Source organism: Ictalurus punctatus, chromosome 24 (genome assembly GCF_001660625.3).
Source record: "Ictalurus punctatus breed USDA103 chromosome 24, Coco_2.0, whole genome shotgun sequence".
NCBI classification, from domain to species: Eukaryota; Metazoa; Chordata; class Actinopteri; order Siluriformes; family Ictaluridae; genus Ictalurus; species Ictalurus punctatus.
The window spans coordinates 2,196,601-2,216,062 of record NC_030439.2 but is presented as its reverse complement, the minus strand read 5'-3'; the positions used below and the strand labels follow the sequence as shown (position 1 = coordinate 2,216,062).

Here is a 19,462-nt window from a genome sequence, read left to right as displayed (position 1 = left end):
GCTTTTCAAGTAGTATAAATATATATAAAATAAGAAATATAGTGCAAATATGAAAATAAAAACTAGAAATACAGGAAAAATATAACTTACTCATGATTCAGATGGTGAAGATTCTCGTCTCGCAAGGAAGGCCTTAATTTTAAGAGAACCATGAAGAGAGCCAGTTATAAGGGTGGCTGGGTCAAACTGCCCCCCCCCCCCCCCCCCCTCGAGATAACGATAAGACCAAGGTCCCTCCTGGTTGTTTAGTTTTGTCTACGTCATCTTCTATCCTCTAGGTAATTGAAAAGTGAAGTTTCTGAGGCCCTAAGGTAACTGAGAATTATGGGTTCTGATGTCCTAAGGTAACTGAAAATTATGGTTTCTGATCCTCTAAGTAACTAGAAACTCAGGGTTTTTATTTAGAAAGGTTTAAGCCAACCTGTCTCTGAAATATCACCGCGACCCACATCCCCATCACCAGCTGTGTCAAAAGAGAAACCGATGCAACAAACGCGGATCGCTGCATTCATGCCTCATGACAAACAGCTCTCTCACTCTCTCTCTCTCTATCTATCTATCTATCTCTCTCTCTCTATCTAGCTCTTTCTATCTATCTAGCTCTCTCTCTCTCTAGCGCTTTATCTCTCTATCTAGCTCTTTCTATCTATCTAGCGCTCTCTCTATATCTATCTAGCTCTCTCTCTCTATCTAGCTCTCTCTCTATCTATTTAGCTCTCTCTCTCTATCTATCTACAGTGAGGGAAAGAAATATTTGATCCCCTGCTGATTTTGTACGTTTTCCCACTGACAAAGAAATGATCAGTCTATAATTTTAATGGTAGATTTATTTGAACAGTGAGAGACAGAATAACAACAAGAATATCCAGAAAAACGCACGTCAAAAATGTTATAAATTGATTTGCATTTTAATGAGGGAAATAAGTATTTGACCCCCTCTCCATCAGAAAGATTTCTGGCTCCCAGGTGTCTTTTATACAGGTAACGAGCTGAGATTTAGGAGCACACTCTTAAAGGGAGTGCTCCTAATCTCAGCTCGTTACCTGTATAAAAGACACCTGTCCACAGAAGCAGTCAATCAATCAGATTCCAAACTCTCCGGCATGGCCAAGACCAAAGAGCTCTCCAAGGATGTCAGGGACAGGATTGTAGACCTACACAAGTCTGGAATGGGCTACAAGGCCATTGCCAAGCAGCTTGGTGAGAAGGTGACAACAGTTGGTGCGATTATTCGCAAATGGAAGAAACACAAAAGAACTGTTGATCTCCCTCGGCCTGGGGCTCCATGCAAGATCTCACCTCGTGGAGTTGCAATGATCATGAGAACAGTGAGGATTCAACCCAGAACTACACGGGAGGATCTTGTCAATGATCCAGAGCAGCTGGGACCATAGTCACCAAGAAAACAATTGGTAACACACTACGCCGTGAAGGACGGAAATCCTGCAGCGCCAGCAAAGGTCCCCCTGCTCAAGAAAGCACATATACATGCCCGCTGAAGTTTGCCAATGAACATCTGAATGATTCAGAGGACAACTGGGTGAAAGTGTTGTGGTCAGATGAGACCAAAATGGAGCTCTTTGGCATCAAGTCAACTCGCCGTGTTTGGAGGAGGAGGAATGCTGCCTATGACCCCAAGAACACCATCCCCACCGTCAAACATGGAGGTGGAAACATTATGCTTTGGGGGTGTTTTTCTGCTAAGGGGACAGGACAACTTCACCGCATCAAAGGGAGGATGGACGGGGCCATGTACGGTCAAATCTTGGGTGAGAACCTCCTTCCCTCAGCCAAGGCATTGAAAATGGGTCGTGGATGGGTATTCCAGCATGACAATGACCCAAAACACACGGCCAAGGCAACAAAGGAGTGGCTCAAGAAGAAGCACATTAAGGTCCTGGAGTGGCCTAGCCAGTCTCCAGACCTTAATCCCATAGAAAATCTGTGGAGGGAGCTGAAGGTTCGAGTTGCCAAACGTCAGCCTCGAAACCTTAATGACTTGGAGAAGATCTGCAAAGAGGAATGGGACAAAATCCCTCCTGAGATGTGTGCAAACCTGGAGGCCAACTACAAGAAACATCTGACCTCTGTGATTGCCAACAAGGGTTTTGCCACCAAGTACTAAGTCATGTTTTGCAGAGGGGTCAAATACTTATTTCCCTATCTATCTAGCTCGCTCTCTCTATCTATCTATCTATCTAGCTCGCTCTCTCTATCTATCTATCTCTCTCTCTGTCTATCTATCTAGCTCTCTCTCTATCTAGCTCTCTCTATCTTAATATTTAAATAAGAATGTATATCCATATAAATAAAATAAAATTGTGTTGAAACTGTGTGTGTGTGTGTGTGTGTGTGTGTGTGTGTGTGTGTGTGTGAGAGAGAGAGTGTGTGCGCGCGCGCGCTACAGGAGATCAATAAAGGTACGTCTTATCTGAATCGTGCTCTTTAGAACTTTATTCAACTTCTGAGCTCCTGCGGTTTCTCTGCCTCAGTTACTTCACTCGAGTTTATAATCGCTTTCAACCAAACGCTCTGTTGAACTTTCTGCCATGTTTTCTCTGTAAGGTGGAAGCTATAGGGTCCTGTCTTTCAAAAAAAACAAAAAACTGTCTTTCCCAAATCAGGGCACTGTTGTTAATAATTAACAACAATAGCCACCTAATAATGTTTTATCAGATTTCCTTCAGTCTTTGTGTCTTTGACAAACCCAGGCCTACAACCTTTCTCATTAGAGATCTGCAGTGTCCCGTACACATTCTGTGCACCAGCCACGTTGTTGAAGATCATTGCTGTCAGTGAAATTGCTAACATAAAGTTCTCTGGGATCACAGTGTTGCAGCAAAGTGACTACAGTATTCCGCCATCGAGCAATACAATTACACAAACCATGCCGTGTATTTTGGGGTGTGGGAGATGTTCCATACTGTTTATCTGCTGAGCAAACCCTATTTCTATTGGAGAGACCCTTCTGCTATTTGAGCAGAAATACCCCATGAGCCACACTGACTGCGTCTGCTCTTCCCCTGTCTCTTAGCCTGGGAACACAACTCTCATAGCACTGCTATACTAACAAGATTTATTGGATTATTGTCAGATCAAATAATACGACGGGCTCAGATTTAGTATATGAACAGTCTGGGAGCTCCTCTACTATACTGTGCTTATGGGATCTATAACTTCTGGAACATTTCACAACTGTGTCTGGTCCAAGCTGCACTGCAATCATCTGGCAGTTCCTCCACTTGGTGAACATTTTATACAGAATTGTTAGTGTCAGGTTCTTCCTGCACAGATGAAATGTTTTCTTCAGAAGTGTGCATCTGTGATACGCACAGCTGAGAGAGATCAGCGGTTGTAGGCAGCATTTTTCTGTAGATGTTGAACTGAGCTGCTAAACTGACCTGCGAGGTGAAACTGACCAAAAGGACAGAGCTGTAGTGCTGCATGAATGTGATGTGCTCTGGATGTTCCGGACAAACAAAAAGAGAAAAGAAAGGATTATATTTTCCAGCTGCAGTATTTCCAGAGGTGGGAAGTAACACTCTATATACAAAAACAATGTGATCTTAAGAGTAGGTTTAACTGGCCGTACTTATACTCTTACTCAAGTTCATTTTTAATTACAGAAATGTACCTTTACTTCTCTACACTCGGTGGCGTTCCTGCGTTATTGTTAAATAGTAATGAATGTATGTAGTTTTAATAATTAGTTTATATCTCGTATATTGAGGTCGCGGTTCTCGCCCTACGCTGCAGTGTCTGAATGCGAACGCAACAACCCTCACTTTTATAACGGCTCAGTCCTGGAAGATGATGACCGACGAAGCGAGCGCGTCGATACACACGTATATTTATTCTTATTTGCTTCATTTATAATGTTAAATTACTTTAGTATACTTCTACCTCTCTGTGCTGCTGTAATATGTGGATTTCCCTCTGGGAATAATGAAGTGATCTATCTATATATCTATAATCATGTGAAAAAACAAGTACACCCCATGGAAATGGTTTTAAAAAAATTTAAAAACACAAGCAGTGATAACCCTCTTCTCTAAACATTTAAAAAGCTGACATGGTAGTTATTGAAGATCTTATTAAAAACTGGGATAGAATCCTTTTCTCCAAAGGTCAGAGTATTGTGCACTGTGATGTATTCACTCTGTTTCAGGTCAGCAAGTCTAATGAGTGTGTTTGTAAACAGGTGGAAAAAAGGGAGGGCACACGCAGTTGTAGTGTCAGGATGGCCGAGCGGTCTAAGGCGCCAGACTCAAGGTTCAGACCTTCTCCCTGGTTAAAGGAGGATTCTGGTCTCTAAATGGAGGCGTGGGTTCGAATCCCACTTCTGACAGGATTTTATTCCCTCTAAAAACCCCCATGTGTGAATATTAAATGAATGAAGTTAGGATTCTAAAATGTATTTTGTACGTATGCAGTAAATTAAAGATGAAAACACTCAACACTGGAGAAGTTTAAATGAGAGGGAACTTATTTATATGTGAGGTTCTGTGCTGAGTGTAGTAGTAGTTCAGAATGTAGCTTTCAGATAAATGCTGATAAATACACACATTGAGAGGAGTTGTGGATCTCCTCAGGATGTCATTTGTGTTTTTGAGGGTTGGAGATGATTTAATTCTTGGATGATCTCTGTGGAAATATGGATGAATAACATGACACTTGAACAGAACGTGTGGTTAAATGACTCTAGAGAACGGTATTATTATAAAATTGTTGTTTTTAGCCCCTTTAATGTCTGACTCTCTCCCCACCACTCTCTCTTCCACATCCGCCCCACATTCTCACTGTGAACAAAGTGATTTCATTTCATTCTGAATCGCATTTTAAATTGTGAATCAGCACCTAATGCAGGATTAACGTACAGATCCATCTGATCTTTACACAAGCACAAACTGCTGGTGGAGGGAAACTTAGAGCTCAATTTGAATTCTCCTCCACTGCACAGTTTCACACAACACACACATCCAGCTAAACATTTCACCCAGGATTAACAGCATAGCGCTAACAATACAAATACAGTAAAGACACCAGTCTTCAAAGCCTCAGTTTATTTACAGTGATTTAAATTCAGGAATAAAATGTAATAATCTAACTCATAGAGATCTACATTTACACGTCATTCTGTGGTTTATTTGTTTCTGGAAGCCCTGAACTGAACATTGTGGGGAAAATGTACTATGGAGTTATTTGAACTTCATCACATTATTTTTTATTTAATAATTCATTATTTCAACACAGTAGGTCGTTATTTTCACTTAAAAAATTTCATTTAATAACTTGGAATTTCAAGATATATTAATATTCCAGATATTATCTTATTATTTTGAGTTTTCACTTTATTTTGATGTAATTGTTAAGGTGAGTCGAAATAATAATATAACACTTCAAAATAAATTCCACAATGAAGTGTTCAGTAAAAACAGACTTTCACAGAGAACATGAATCTTTTCATCAGCAATATTTCATTAATGAATTGGAATAAAACAATATCAGCTCTAACTGATCTGATTCACTCTTACAGAGCACTGAAGTGGGAGGATCTTTACAGGAGATTTATTACAAGCAACACTTATAAATGGCAGTAATTTATCAGTAAATGTGTGTGTGAAAGTGTGTATGTGTGTGTTAGTGAGAGGGTCAGAGAACGACAGCTTTCCTCTGTTCCAGTCCAGCTGCACTCTGATCCTCTGGAGATTCTGTGTTACTGAGAGGAGAGTGAATGACTGTGGTGTAGAACATGTTCCATATTTACCACCAGAATACCACACACACCAGATTCCACTTCTGGAGAATATATTTCCCTTCCTCTGAGCAGATTCTGTCATCACACCCACTAACCACACTGTACAGTCTCCTACTTCAACGTCCCAGCAGTGTGTCCCTGAGTTAAAGACCTCAGAGCCCAGGATACAGCCATGATCAAATCTCTCTGGATTATCAGGAAGCTTCTGTTTCTCATCACTGAGTCTCACACTGGTCAGATCATCAGATACAATGAGTTTAGGGTGAGCAGTGTTGGGGTCCAGAGTTACAGGTGCTGAAAACACACACACACACACACACACACACACACACACACACACACACACACACACACACACACACACACACACACACATTGGAGCTAAGCTAACTTAAGTATTACGTTAGTATGGAACTAGCTAACATTAGCCTAATCCAAAGAAGTGATAACTGTGATTACAATATTAATGAATAAACATATATAACCGGGTGTATTTAAATTACAAATGTAAACAATCTTTAAAAGAATTGTAAATCTAAAACTTTTGTAATCCATTTTTACACTCGCGCTTCAACCACTGAACAGTCTGATGCATCAGAAGCCTTTCAAAATAAAAGTTCCCTTATATTACATTACATCAGTTCAAAAGGTGACCACATATGTGTGTAATAATAATAATAACAACAACAACAACAATTCCAAAACATTACACAAATGAAACATCACTATAAAGACCACTTTAATGTAATTAACAAAGGCAGAGAAACAGAAATAAAGAAAGAAAGAAAGGAAGGAAGATTCTTACTGTATTGGACCGCGTCCTGCATCTTCTCCCAGACTCTGAACTTCAGGTTGTCCAGATGTTTTGCCACATGGATCAGTGGTCCTGAAAGCTCCTCTGGATGCTGCAGTGTGCACTGAGCTCTGCAAAAACATTCAGGAGTCAGTGCTGCTGTGGGTTTGGAGTCAGAAACACAGAGAACGAGAGAGACAGGAAGCACATCACTCACCTTCTCACTGTGGCCTCGTAGTTCTGTAAAACAACAAAGCAAATATCAGTGGATCTGATTGACATTTTTACACCACTGAAATGTGACGTTTCTGATGATGGAAAGAAGTTTTACTTTCTCACAGTATAAACACTGACTAAATGATCCTCACTTGTAAGAACGAGACGTCTTCGGCTCTCATCTCCTCTTCTACGCCTCTGATTGTGTCTGAAAGAGATGATATGTCTCTGCTCAGCTTCTCAATCTTCTCCTTCATCATCTGACTCTTCTGCTCCTCTTCCTCTCTCAGTGCAGCTATCCTGGCTGCCTCTTCATCTCGTAGAACCTGGTGAAGCTTCTCAAACTCCTCCTTAATCTGCCGCTCTGTGTGTTGGGCCTGAATCTGCAGTGAAGAGGAAATCAAATGAAATGGAACTGATTCTGCAGTGATGCAAAATATCATTCTAATATCAAACCCATCTTATTGATTCTAACCTTTATATGTTCTGCAGTCTGACTCCAGTGCAGTTTACAGTCTTTAAAGATCTTCAGTTTCTCCTGTAGGGGCTTCAGAGCAGTTTTCAGCTCCTCCTGGAACAAATCAACACACTGCATGGAGACTCTGTGTTTAGTAATAGCTGTATTCTCTCTTACAAGCACTCATTAGAGCTTTTCAAATGCACCAAGTACAGAAGAAACAATGAAAAGTGTAGACTTATAGGATGTGGGTTTATTGGTGTACACTGCTTTAGTCTAACATGGAAGATCTGCTCCTGTTTATACAGGAGACACTTCAGATGCTGAAAATCTGAAGATGATGGAATAGCAGACTCACATTTGTTATTGTTTACTAAATTTATCACAAGGCAATTATCATTTATTATTGAATTATTACACTGTGTTTATATTGAACCTGTAGATATTGATATGTAGAATAAACTCTTTTTTACATGTACCTTTTACAGGAACGTTTTATTTACCTTACAGTCTGTTAATGCCTCATCAATGGGGCAGAATTTATGGTTGGTGTGTATTTTTGAATCCCGACACACCACACACACCGGCTGTTGATCATCCAGACAGAAGAGTTTGAGTTTCTCACTGTGCAGACTGCAGACTGTTTCAGACGCTGATGAAGATCTCTGACTTCTCTCCTGTAAGAAAGTCTCACACAGGTTCTTTAAGGCCAGATTCGTGGGAGGATCCTCCATAGACGACTTCCTCCTACAAACAGGACATTCTCTGGATCCTTTGTTCTCCCAGAACTTCTGCAAACACACTTTACACACACTGTGACTGCAGCGCAGGAGAACAGGGTCCGTGAAGATTTCACAGCACACAGGACAAGAGAAATCCTCCTCTGAAAACTTAGAAGCCATTTTATTCTGCTGCTGCTGTTGTTCTCTCCGGTCCGAATGTTCAGATTCACTTTCACTTTGATCAAAAGTAATCACACCCTGATTTCAGGTTTGTTTAAAGTTAATATACGAGTTTGCAGGTCCAGTTAGTAATCACTTCCTTTCACAGAGCTGAAAATGAGACTCAGAATTCTCCATAAACCGAGAATAAAACTAAACTCACCAGAGCAGAACACTGCGAAAGGACTGCAGTCGTCTCGGACTCTGTACTTCCTTAATGGGAGGAGTTTTAGAGAGACAGGTATGACCTGTTCCACTCAACACTGACAGCAGAAACAGCAGATAAAGATCACTTCTGATAATTCATCGTGTCGACCCAGTCAATGTTTATATGAAGAAATTTAGAAGAGATATTAATACAGAATGTTAACTGTGTAAACAGCCAGAGAGCATTTATTTAGGTTCTGAGCTCGTATGGAAAAGTCTGTTCAAATTAATAACAATATATTGATGTTTATTTCACTACGACTGAAATTTGACAAACTGTGAAGCATTTCCTAATCCGGGTATGTTTCTTTAAACAACAGGAGTCCCGTTACATCTGGCGTAAACCAAACACAGAATTCCACAAAAAGAACATCATACCTACAGTCAAGCATGGAGGTGGCACTTGTGGGGATGCTCTGCTGCTTCAGGGCCTTGTGAATAGTCAAGGAAAACGTGAATTCTGCTCTCTAACAGAAAATCCTAAAGGAGAATCTCCAGTCTTCAATCCCTAAGTTGAAATACAAGCAGAACTGGATGATGCAGCAAGACAATGATCCAAAGCACAGGAGTAAGTCCACCTCTGAGATTAAAGTTTTGGAGTGGTCTAGTCAAAGTCCTGACTTGAACCAACTGAGATGTTGAGGCAGGACCTTAAACAGGCAGTTCATGCTCCAAAACCCTCCAATGTGTCTGAACCAAAGCACTTTTGCAAAGGAGAGTGGGCCAAAATTCCACCCGCTCCATATCTGATAACCTATTCATAAGAATTAAAAGCCATTATCTTAATGGTGTTTTCATTTAAAAAATTAATGTCAGAAGAGGGATTTGAACTCACGCTTCCATTTAGAGACCAGAATCCTCCTTTTACCAGGGAAAAGGTCTAAACCTTGCGTGTGGAGCCTTAGACCGCTCGGCCATCCTGACACTACAGACATGCTTTTTGCCCTTATACCCACCTGTTTACAAGCACAATAAATACACACGCAGACCTGAAACAGAGGTAAATACATCACCGTGCACAGTGCTCTGATCTTTGGAGGAAAGGATTTTGTCTCAGTTTACTCTGGGGGACCCCAGGTATTTTCAGACGCTCTGATGATTTTGGCACGCTCTGATATTGTTGTCAATTTGAACAAATGTAAGCACTATTTTCAAAGTCACATGACTTTTTAGTCTTCAGCACAAGTTCCCCTACAAAAATATCTAAGTAGGATGTGTTTCATGATGTACATTAAATATAAATACGGTGATTTATGTGACGAACCACTTCGGTCATTTGAGGTGATTCTGTTAAGTCTTGAGTATACATCAACCACAAACACTTTCATGTGCTCCGTTGATATGGACGATTAAATAGACATCTAAGAGTGCATGTGCCTATTGTTTTGGATCAAGAGTGGGCAGTGGGAGGGCTAATGGCTTTCTACACCGAATATGCAAAAGAAGTTGTTCACAGGTCAGCCCAGGTAACCTCATCAGGGTCATGGTCCCAACAGAAGCCTAGAACTTCTGAACTGATTCCCAGTGAAACATGTTCAGAAATGGAAAAAAAATCCCAAATTAGGGGTCATGACCCCATGTGGGGTTAATTGGTTTACATGTTTTAGTTTGGGAAGCCCTAAGATCATGTGTAAGGGGCATCTATGTTGGATGTAACTATGTAACTAGAATTAAGTATGAATTAATTTGATAATCAACCTGTACCACATCTGTTCCCAAAGGTATTGTTTGATAAACAAACATGATTGTTTTCATGAAATTGAAAGACATTATATGTTTTGACTAACTTTGTCTTGCATTTGTTCAGGTGTTAAGGTGGTAAAGAAAAAGAAATGGGAGACCAGTGAAGTGAAAGCAGTTGAAAAACATCTGTACAGGTTCATCAAAACTTGCACAGTGCCAGGAAAAAAACATGGTGAGGCCTGTATTAAAGCTGAGCTGTTGCACTGAAAGGCAGGGATCGGTTGTCCGGTAAGTGCCGAGAGCATTAAGGAGTTCTTTTGGAATACTAAATGGCAAAAGAACGTTGTAGTAGAAGAGCACTTCGCAGATCTGAAGCAGTTTATCCATGATGTCGAACATTTTAGAAGGGAAGGAGCTTTTACTGACACTGAGATCTATCGTCTGAAGAAATTCATGACTAAAGTCAGCAGAGAAACTCCTGATGATGACCAGTAGAGTGTTTGGTGTGTTTTATATAAGAATGGGTTTTATCATCTGCTTGTTTTATCTACACCTTGTTCTTATGACTGGGATTCGTATTGCAAGTGTAAACGTTAACGGGGCAAGAGAACACGAAAAACGTGTAAAACTATGAGTTACTAAAGCAGAAGTGTATTGATGTAGCGATGTTGCAGGAAACACATAGTAATGTCAACAATGCTACTATCTGGATGAAGGAGTGGGGTGCGCTGGCAATTTTAAGTCACAATACATCAGTTAGTGGTGGGGTTGCCCTACTGTTTGCTCGCAATTTTACTCCCAGTTCTTATACAGTAGATGAGGTTTTAAATGGGAGGCTTTTAAAAGTAAGAGCTATCTATGAGAATGAGAGCTTTGTTTTTATTTGTGTGTACGCTCCCTCCAGTGCAGGGGAGAGAATGGTTTTCTTAAATAAACTAGACAAGGTCATTGCTGACTGCAACACTGCCGATATTTTAATTCTGGGTGGGGATTTTAACTGCACAACAGACAACTTGGACAGGAACCACACAGAACCTCATGTGGCCTCCCGTAAGCGCCTGTGGGAGACGATGGAGGCTCACGAACTGATTGATATTTGGAGAAATTTAAATAGAAACCACAGGCAGTACACGTGGGCCCACTCCATAGACAACACACTCTCCCTGGCAAGACCAGATCGTTTTTATGGTTTTAAACATCAGCCGACACTTTTTACTAAATGTTTTATTGTTCCAGTGGGCCTCTCTGATCACAGCATGGTGCAGTGTATCGTCAGTAAAGAAAATGTAAAACCAAAAAGTGCTTACTGGCATTTTAATACTGCACTTTTAGAGGATACTAATTTTAGAGAATCTTTTATTTATTTCTGGAATGTTTTTAAATATGAAAAGATGGCTTTTAGTTCTATACAACATGTGGTGGGATGTGGCCAAAGCTCAAATTAAGGCATTTTGTCAACAGTACACTCTTAATGTCACGAGAGACATTGTCAGATCTCTGAAAGCTTTGGAGACTGGAATAGTGGAACTCCAGTGTTTGGAGACCACAGGAGATCGAGGGCAGATTGAAGCCCTCAAAAGTAAAAAAGCTATAATGAATGATCTGTTGGGCATCACAGCACAGGGGACGCTGGTCCGCTCACGCTTTAAAAGCGTGAATGAGATGGATGCTCCAAGTTCTTTTTTGGTCTAGAGCAGAAGAATGGACAGAAAAGATTCATACATGCTGTGCGAACAGAATCAGGAGATCTTCTGTCAGATCCCGCTGAAATTCGCAAGCAGACAGTTAGCTTCTACTCGAAGCTGTACAGCAGTGAGCAGAGACCTGCCAAAACTCCCAGAGCATGTGGCCAGCGATCTGGACATAGAGCTAACTCTAGCAGAGCTCTATGAAGCTCTCCAAGGGATGGAGAATGGAAGAGCACCAGGCATAGACGGTCTCCCTGTAGAGTTCTACAAAGCCTTCTGGGCAGTTGTAGGGCAGGATGTGCTAGAAGTGTTGCTAGGCAGTGTGAAGGGAGGTGAACTCCCATTGAGCTGCAGGAGCGCTGTCCTGACCCTCCTGCCGAAAAAGGGAGACCTGACGCATTTGAAGAACTGGTGCCCGGTCTCACTGTTGTGCACTGACTACAAGCTGCTCTCAAAAGCGCTAGCTTCAAGACTGACTAAGGTAATGGAGCAAATCACTCACCATGACCAGACGTACTGTGTGCCCGGCAGGTCTATATTTGATAATGTACACTTAATTTGTGACATTTTGGACGTCTCCAGGCTATTGGGCTTAAAGACTGGTCTTATTTTTCAAGATCAGGAAAAGGCTTTTGACCGGGTTGAACATGAATACTTGTGGAAGGTGCTGGAAACCTTTGGTTTCAGCCCAGGTTTCATAGCCATGATCAAGACTTTGTAGAGTGAAATTGCGAGTGTACTGAAGGTTAATGGTGGTTTGTGTGCCCCTTTTAGAGTCTACAGAGGTATTAGACAAGGCTGTTCTCTGTCAGGCATGCTGTACACCCTAGCGTTTGAACCTCTTTTATGTAAACTGAGAAATCAACTTTCTGGTTTTAAGATATCTCACTCCAGTGCTTCTCTGTGTCTCTCAGCATATGCAGATGACCGAGTCGTAATGCTGGGAGCACAGACTGATGTGAATATTTTAACTGATGTTTTAAAAGGTTTTGAGAGTTTATCATCTGCCAAGGTCAACTGGGCCAAAAGCGAAGCCATTTTAGTTGGAGAGTGGGGTGGTGGGCAGCCCACATTACCAGCTGGTTTGGTGTGGAAAAAGGGTGGTTTTAAGTACTTGGGTGTTTATGTGGGCAGCACTGAGATTTTAACTAAAAATTGGGAAGGTGTCTTTGAGAAGGTGAAGGGCAGACTGAGCAGGTGGAAGTGGCTGGTCCCAAAAATGTCTTACAGGAGACGAATGCTGATCATCAACAACCTGGCAGCATCAACCCTGTGGCACAAGCTGGCATGTGTGGATCCGCCACCAAACCTGCTCTCGAACATCCAGGCCCTGCTAGTGGACGACTTCTGGGACAGACTACACTGGATCCCTCAAAGTGTCCTTCACCTGCCCAAGAAGGGGGGTCGCAGGGGCTGGTCCACATAGGCAGAAGAACTGCAACGTTTAGACTCCAGTTCATCCAGAGACTCCTCACTGGACCCAGGAGTTTGGTATGGAGAGCAGCAGCCTATAGGCTGTTATAGAGAGTAGGGGGACAGGGGTTGGACAGAACTTGTTTTTAATGGACACAAGAACACTAGACTTTGCTGGATTACCTTTTTTTTTTTTATCGTGGGCTTTTTAAAATATGGAACCTTTTTAAAAAGCAAACCAAGGGGTGCAGAACACCACACTGGCTGCTGGAGGAACCCCTGGTTCATGGTGGGCAATTTAACATCTCTGGTGTGACCACTCCTTCATTATCTAGGGTTCTGGTCTCCTCAGGCATTGTGACACTCCGGCAGCTGGTGAACATCACAGGGACAGACCTGTCACGGGCTGAGGACTTAGCAGCACACCTGGTACTATGGTCCCTACGCGTTGTGAATAAGCTCCTACATCTCTGGAGGTCCACCCTAACGTCAGAGGAGCGTGCTCAACAAAACAAGCGAGACTGGGCCTACAGAGGAAGAACCTTTTCCCCAGCTGGGCATCGCTCCAGACCTAGATGGGTGTGGGGGCCCCTCCTGGAGTTCAGAGGTGACATGAACATTGAGACAGTGTCAGGTAAGCTTCTGTACAAAGCCTGCGTGAAAGTTTTAAATAAGAAAAAACTGAATGGGAGGGTGGACACCCCATGATGAAGTGTACTGGGTTTTAATGATGAGTTAACGATGATTTTAATGTTAACCACCGTTAACCAAAACATTTTCTGACCTCCAATGGAGGAATTTACATGGAACTGTTTCTGTGAATTCTTTCATCTCCATTTTAAACCTTGAGGTCACACAGGAATGTCCGTTCTGTTCACAGAGAAAGACTGTTTTTCATGCGTTTATACATTGCTCCAGGTTGCAGCTATTGTTTCTGTTTTTAAAACAATGACTTGAGGTCATTTTATGTGGATTTTACTTTTCAGATTTTTATCTTTGGTTTTAAGCATGTTAGAAGAACCAGATTCAAGTGTCAGCTGATCAAGTTGATCAAAAATGTCGAAATACCTAAGCAGGAAAAACAAAGTGGCACAGAACACAGACTGCGATGCCATAAAAGTTCTCTCCAGACTGATCAAATCCCGGATTCTGATGGATTTGAACGTTTACAGTAGTATGGGAGACGTGGAGATGTTCAAGGCGGTGTGGTGCTGCGAGGAGGCTCTGTGTTCTGTAGTGGAGGGAGAACTTTGTTTTACGCCTGTATTAGGCTGATAATGTTCTTAACGACTATCCGTTGTTGCGCTGACTTATTTATTTATTTTATTTATTTATGGTTTTTCTTTTTAATGCTCCTTTAAATATTTATCTATTTATTTATTGCGTCACCTTTGACTTTAATGTGTATAGTGTGAGGTTTGATAAATAAAGGATTGTAAAAAGTCAAAAGTCTCTCTCTCCCTCCAAGGGTTCTCTCTCTCTCCCTCCAAGGGTTCTCTCTCTCTCTCCCTCCAAGGGTTCTCTCTCTCTCCCTCCAAGGGTTCTCTTGCTCTCTCTCACTCTGTGTGTGTGTGTGTGTGTGTGTTGCATGCTGGGAGTGTGTGTGCGGAGTACGGAGTGTGTTTCTGAGAGCGATTTTAAAAAAACAGTTGTTTATTTCTGTTACTTTCTTAATTTTTCCTTTGTGTTTTTCCTTTCTTTTCCCTCGTTACTCGACTGAAATTAGAACATGTACAAAAGTTTCTATCGTGTGCCCGGGAGAGTTTAGACACTGGGATGGCGTCTATACCCGGGCAAACACCACCTACACTAACACTCCGAAATGGGTGCAGGTGTGTACCAGAGCCTGGAGTGACGGTAGATGACTTACTTGTAGTTATGGGAGAGCAGGTAGGATTTGATCATGTAGTTTCAGCCTCACAGATGAGAGAATACACCTCTTGACCAAATTAGAGACTTTATAAGACAACAACATACAGAAGACTTTATCATCCTAGTGGGAGGTTTTAATTGTACTCTGGATTTTACACAGTGTAGAAACAGTGTGAAACCCCATGCAAGTGTTTAACCAATGTTATTAAAAATCTAGACTTATCTGATGTATGGAGAGAACATAACCTGATCACACGTCAGTGTACGTGGGTAAAGATCAGTAACGAGAAGATCTCTGCTGCATGGCTGGATAGATTATATGTATCACGCAATGTGAGGAATAGAGTCTTAAAGTCAAAAATCTTCCCCACTTCAATGTCTGATCATAAACTAGTTACCTTGGAGTGTACCCTACAAAAAAAACGCATAAGAGTTGTCATTGGCATTTCAATGTTAAATTACTAGAAGATAGAAGTTTTTATGAAACTTTTAAGCTATTTGGGACTCATGGAGGAGCAAGCAGAATTATTATGAAAACTATATTCAATGGTGGGAAACAGGGAAGGTACAAATAAGACATTTCTGTCAGCAATTTCATCATATTCTATGTTCTGTATAAAAAAAGTCATTGGAATGTCTTGAAAGAGAAATTATTGGCATAGAACAAAGTATCAATAAAAAGGACTCTGTAAACCTCAAAGATCTAACTTGCTCAGCTCGATTCTAAAAGAATGAGTGGAACAAGCTCTTGTAAGAAGTTGGTTCTTAACAATGAAGGACATAGATGCTTCCACTTCTTTCTTTTTTAACCTGGAGCATACGGAAGGACAAGAGAAATTGATGTACTGTTTAAAGGATTGCAATAATCGAGACACCTCTGACCAAATGGAATGCACAAAATTCCTGTGGATTTTTGCTCAAATTTATACACCACTGAGGAAGGGGAGTAGAAGACGTTCCTGATGGTCATGAAGAGCTGCGGTCATCTGCATCTAAGGGCAAGAAATAATTTTGTTGTAAATAAGCATTCAGATAAACAGGTAAAAAAAAAAATCTGTCTTACAGTACCTTTTCTCTTTTTACTCTGTGGAAGAAAGAATGAGGAGATGGTGCTCTGTTTCGTCACAGGCATTTCCATCTTGGTTTGCGTAAAATTCAGAGCCACTGCCATGCTGTAGCCTCCGGACCGAGCCAGTGGATTCAGGAGTTTAGATATCGGTCGTGCCAGTTTCTGTTAGAAAGAAAACCTTTTCAAAAGATTGCTTACATTTTCACGCCGAAGGTGCGGCATTTTTACACCAGGCGCACTTATTATTGAGTACACAGCAAATACTGTGATTAAATATATATACACCGCCGCTGATTCATGAAGCACAGCCAGGAGGTCCGTGATATTTTTTTGTTGATGTTCTCACACTAGTGCACAGGTTCGCAACACAGCTTTTAAAATTAAAAACTTAATTTTAGTTTTTTTCTGCGCACACAAGGCATTCGTATCGCTTCATAAAAATTGGGATTAAACCACTGGAGTCACGTGGATTACTTTTACGACACCTTTATGAACTTTCCGGAGCTTGAAAGTTTTGGTTACACGGACTGTATATGGAGGGACGGAAATCTCCCAGGTTTCATTAAAAAACGTCTTGATTTGTGTTCTCAAGGTGAACGAAAGTCTTATGATTTTGGAACGACATGAGGAGGAGTAACCGATGACAGAATTTTCATTTTGGGGTGAACTATCCCTTTAACTGTATGACTTGCGGTCACTACATATTACACACGAGGTTAATATAAGACATGTATAGTATTTAGATACTCTAAATATACACATAAAAAGGTACCAAACTGTACTTTTCCTTGAGCTAATACCATCAAACCTACATCTTTTGTATGCGTTTTTTCACCCTCATAGAATTTTTAATGGTTTTAATGGCAATTGTATTGGTTTCAATGGAAACTGTAATGGTCCCTGTGGGTCTTTACTGGTAATTTGTTGCCTTCAAGTGGTGGCATGTTATGTCTAGTGGATACCATTACGGACCAGTAGTGGTAATGGTTTTAATGGTTAGCTGATGGTATTTGATGGTATTCTAATGGTTTGTAATGGTATTTGTACTGGAAACCATTAGAATTTCAGTGATGGTTTCTATTGTTGTTTTTTTAGCAAGGATGCAAGGTACATAATTGGCCCTTAATAAATGGCATGTTATTGGTTAGCTGATGGTTTGTAATGGTATTTGTAGAGGAAACCATTAGAATTTCAGCGATGGTTTCTATTGTTTTTTGTGTTTCTTTTTTCGCAAGGAACATAATTCGCCCTCAAATAAATGATATATGTAGATATATATCATTATTTATTGTTTTTAAACAACTTTTTCCCCAGGTAACAGATACATAATAAAGGGTAGATACATACAGCCTTGATGGTATCACTATAGCAACAAGGAAAGGACAGTGTGATAGATTAGGATTTGTGAGAGAGTAAGAATGTCAGTGGGGTGATACTGATCTGTAAAATCAATGTTAGTGTGTGGAAATTTAAAACGTACTCTCTGTTTCTTCGCCCTTAGTTCATCAGCGTCCAGCCAAACTCCACACTCCTGCTCTGAGGAGAGAGCTTTACATGTCTTACTCTTACTGCTCTTCATGTTTCTTCTTCACCTCACACCACCCAGCAGTGGCAACTTTTCTACCCCGTTAACCTTCAACAGAAAAAGATTTACTCACTGAGCAGTCTTACTCATTTTCTGCGCAGATAAGCAAACTTAATCTGTCTAAAAACAGAGCAGTAGTAGGTCTGACCAAATAAATAAGCTAGTAATAGTGCACTCTAGTTTTCCCGCCCAGTATTTGTTTGAAAGTCTTCGGGTTGCCAAGTTCTCCAAAATTCCTCTTCTTTTTTCTGTATACTTTTACATCCATTTTGTGGTATTGGCGCCCTCTTCAGCCTATTAGGCTATAACAACATTAATTGAATATGCACCAGGGGTGGAAAATATTCAAATTGAATACTTGTACTCTAATTTAATTACATTTCCAAGTTAAAAAACAAAACAAAACAAAAAACGTTTATTAAGTACAAAAATACTTTTTGTTTCTTAATGGTATATCTTATGTAGGAAGGAACTGTTCCACAACCTTCCAAGCTTAACCCCCGGGGCATAAAGACTTCTTAGAAGCTGTACTCACATACAAAGAAATCACAGCTGTGGCACTGGAACTATCTGCGGGCCATACACCTGGAGTTGACAGCCTGCCTGCCGAATTTTACGAGGCTTTCTGACCCGTTCTTCCACATGATTACTTCAGAGTTCTTCAAGTAAGCAATACTGAAAAAGATCCTTCCTAAGAGCGTTCAGCGTGCGGTTCTGACACTGCTTCCTAAGAAGTGGGATTTAACACTCCTAAAGAACTGGAGACCTGTGGCAGTCTTGTGCACAGATTACAAGATTATCTCCAAATGCTTGGCAAACAGACTAAATGAGGTGCTGCATGCAATTATACATAAAGATCAGTCTTATTGTGTAAACGATAGACCCATTGCAGATAACTTGCATTTAGTAAGAGACTTATATGATTGTGCGATTTAAATGGGGTTCTTGTCAATAGACCAAGAGAAAGCCTTTGTTCGGGTAGAACACACATTTATTTTCGATACCTTAAAAGCTTTTGGGTTTGGTGACAATTTTATCTCCGTGATAAGGTTGTTGTACGCTGACTACGTTTACATGGACAGCATTAATCTAATTATTGACCTTACTCTGATTAAGATAATAATGTGATTAAGGTGTTTACATGATCTTAATCTGAAGGTGTTTACATGGGTCACTTTTACAATACTCCTGTCATGTTCCCGTTTTACATGTTATAGAACATAATTAGATGAACAGCCCGCGTCATTACGTCACCGCGCCACGCCGTCCGACGTCCCTCCAGAATTTCACGTATCAATATACAGTACGTCTTCGTTATGGTACCGTATACAGTTTTGGGTGTTTTTATTTAATTTTTTTACGAACGCTTTAAGTGCAGTTAATTATTTGTCATGCTGTATGTGCTAATAGACAACTGCTTGAAGCGGTGGGTGTGTCCCAAACCGCATACTTACCGTCTATATAGTAGCCGAGAGGCATGTATTTTTCCCCACTACAGGCCTATAGTAGGAAAGTATGCGATTTGGGACGCAGCTGAACTCTCTTGTTCGCCGTAAAATGTAAAACTGCCGTGTGTGATCGTGTCCTGTCGCAAAATGTGGTGAAAACTCCCACATGACGTTCATAATGTGATTAAGGTGTTCACATGTCTGTAATACACGTCCATAATGCGACTAAAACAGGAGTACTCCACCTGTCTTAATTAGATTATTGCTTACTTCGATTATGACCTTAATTAGATTAAGGTAAGTAAAAATTGCTGTTTACATGGTAGTTTCTT

At 40.8% G+C, this 19,462-nt stretch overlaps 2 protein-coding genes and 1 non-coding gene across 3 annotated transcripts; 1 reads left to right on the top strand and 2 right to left on the bottom strand.

The window, feature by feature from the left end:
* The first annotated feature begins 4,234 nt into the window (after positions 1 to 4,234).
* On the top strand, positions 4,235 to 4,348 carry trnal-caa (transfer RNA leucine (anticodon CAA)). The gene is made up of 2 exons: positions 4,235 to 4,272; positions 4,303 to 4,348. It is a non-coding gene; the product is annotated as a tRNA-Leu (tRNA).
* A 698-nt stretch (positions 4,349 to 5,046) lies between these two features.
* Positions 5,047 to 8,620, bottom strand: LOC128629043 (E3 ubiquitin-protein ligase TRIM35). The gene is made up of 6 exons (XM_053675140.1): positions 7,728 to 8,620; positions 7,243 to 7,338; positions 6,920 to 7,150; positions 6,769 to 6,791; positions 6,564 to 6,682; positions 5,047 to 6,052 (listed from the first exon to the last, which is right to left on the bottom strand). Exons 1-6 carry the CDS (start codon positions 8,124 to 8,126, stop codon positions 5,511 to 5,513), a joined length of 1,410 nt encoding a protein of 469 aa, XP_053531115.1. The 5' UTR covers positions 8,127 to 8,620; the 3' UTR covers positions 5,047 to 5,510.
* A 6,525-nt stretch (positions 8,621 to 15,145) lies between these two features.
* On the bottom strand, positions 15,146 to 17,869 carry LOC128629040 (aurora kinase A and ninein-interacting protein-like). Its single transcript, XM_053675136.1, has 3 exons — positions 17,578 to 17,869; positions 16,097 to 16,259; positions 15,146 to 16,020 (listed from the first exon to the last, which is right to left on the bottom strand). Exons 1-3 carry the CDS (start codon positions 17,674 to 17,676, stop codon positions 15,995 to 15,997), a joined length of 288 nt encoding a protein of 95 aa, XP_053531111.1. The 5' UTR covers positions 17,677 to 17,869; the 3' UTR covers positions 15,146 to 15,994.
* Between the last annotated feature and the right edge of the window lie 1,593 nt (positions 17,870 to 19,462).

Coding starts and splice junctions, on each gene's coding strand:
- LOC128629043 (XM_053675140.1), bottom strand. CDS start 8,126: ATGGCTTCTAAGTTTTCAGAGGAGGATTTCTCTTGTCCTGTGTGCTGT. Junction 7,151..7,242: donor AGACTGCAGAACATATAAAG/GTTAGAATCAAT, acceptor TCTTCACTGCAG/ATTCAGGCCCAACACACAGA. Junction 6,683..6,768: donor TACGAGGCCACAGTGAGAAG/GTGAGTGATGTG, acceptor ATGTTTTTGCAG/AGCTCAGTGCACACTGCAGC.
- LOC128629040 (XM_053675136.1), bottom strand. CDS start 17,676: ATGAAGAGCAGTAAGAGTAAGACATGTAAAGCTCTCTCCTCAGAGCAG. Junction 16,260..17,577: donor TAAGGGCGAAGAAACAGAGA/GTACGTTTTAAA, acceptor TCTTTCTAACAG/AAACTGGCACGACCGATATC. Junction 16,021..16,096: donor ACAGAGTAAAAAGAGAAAAG/GTACTGTAAGAC, acceptor TCTTGCCCTTAG/ATGCAGATGACCGCAGCTCT.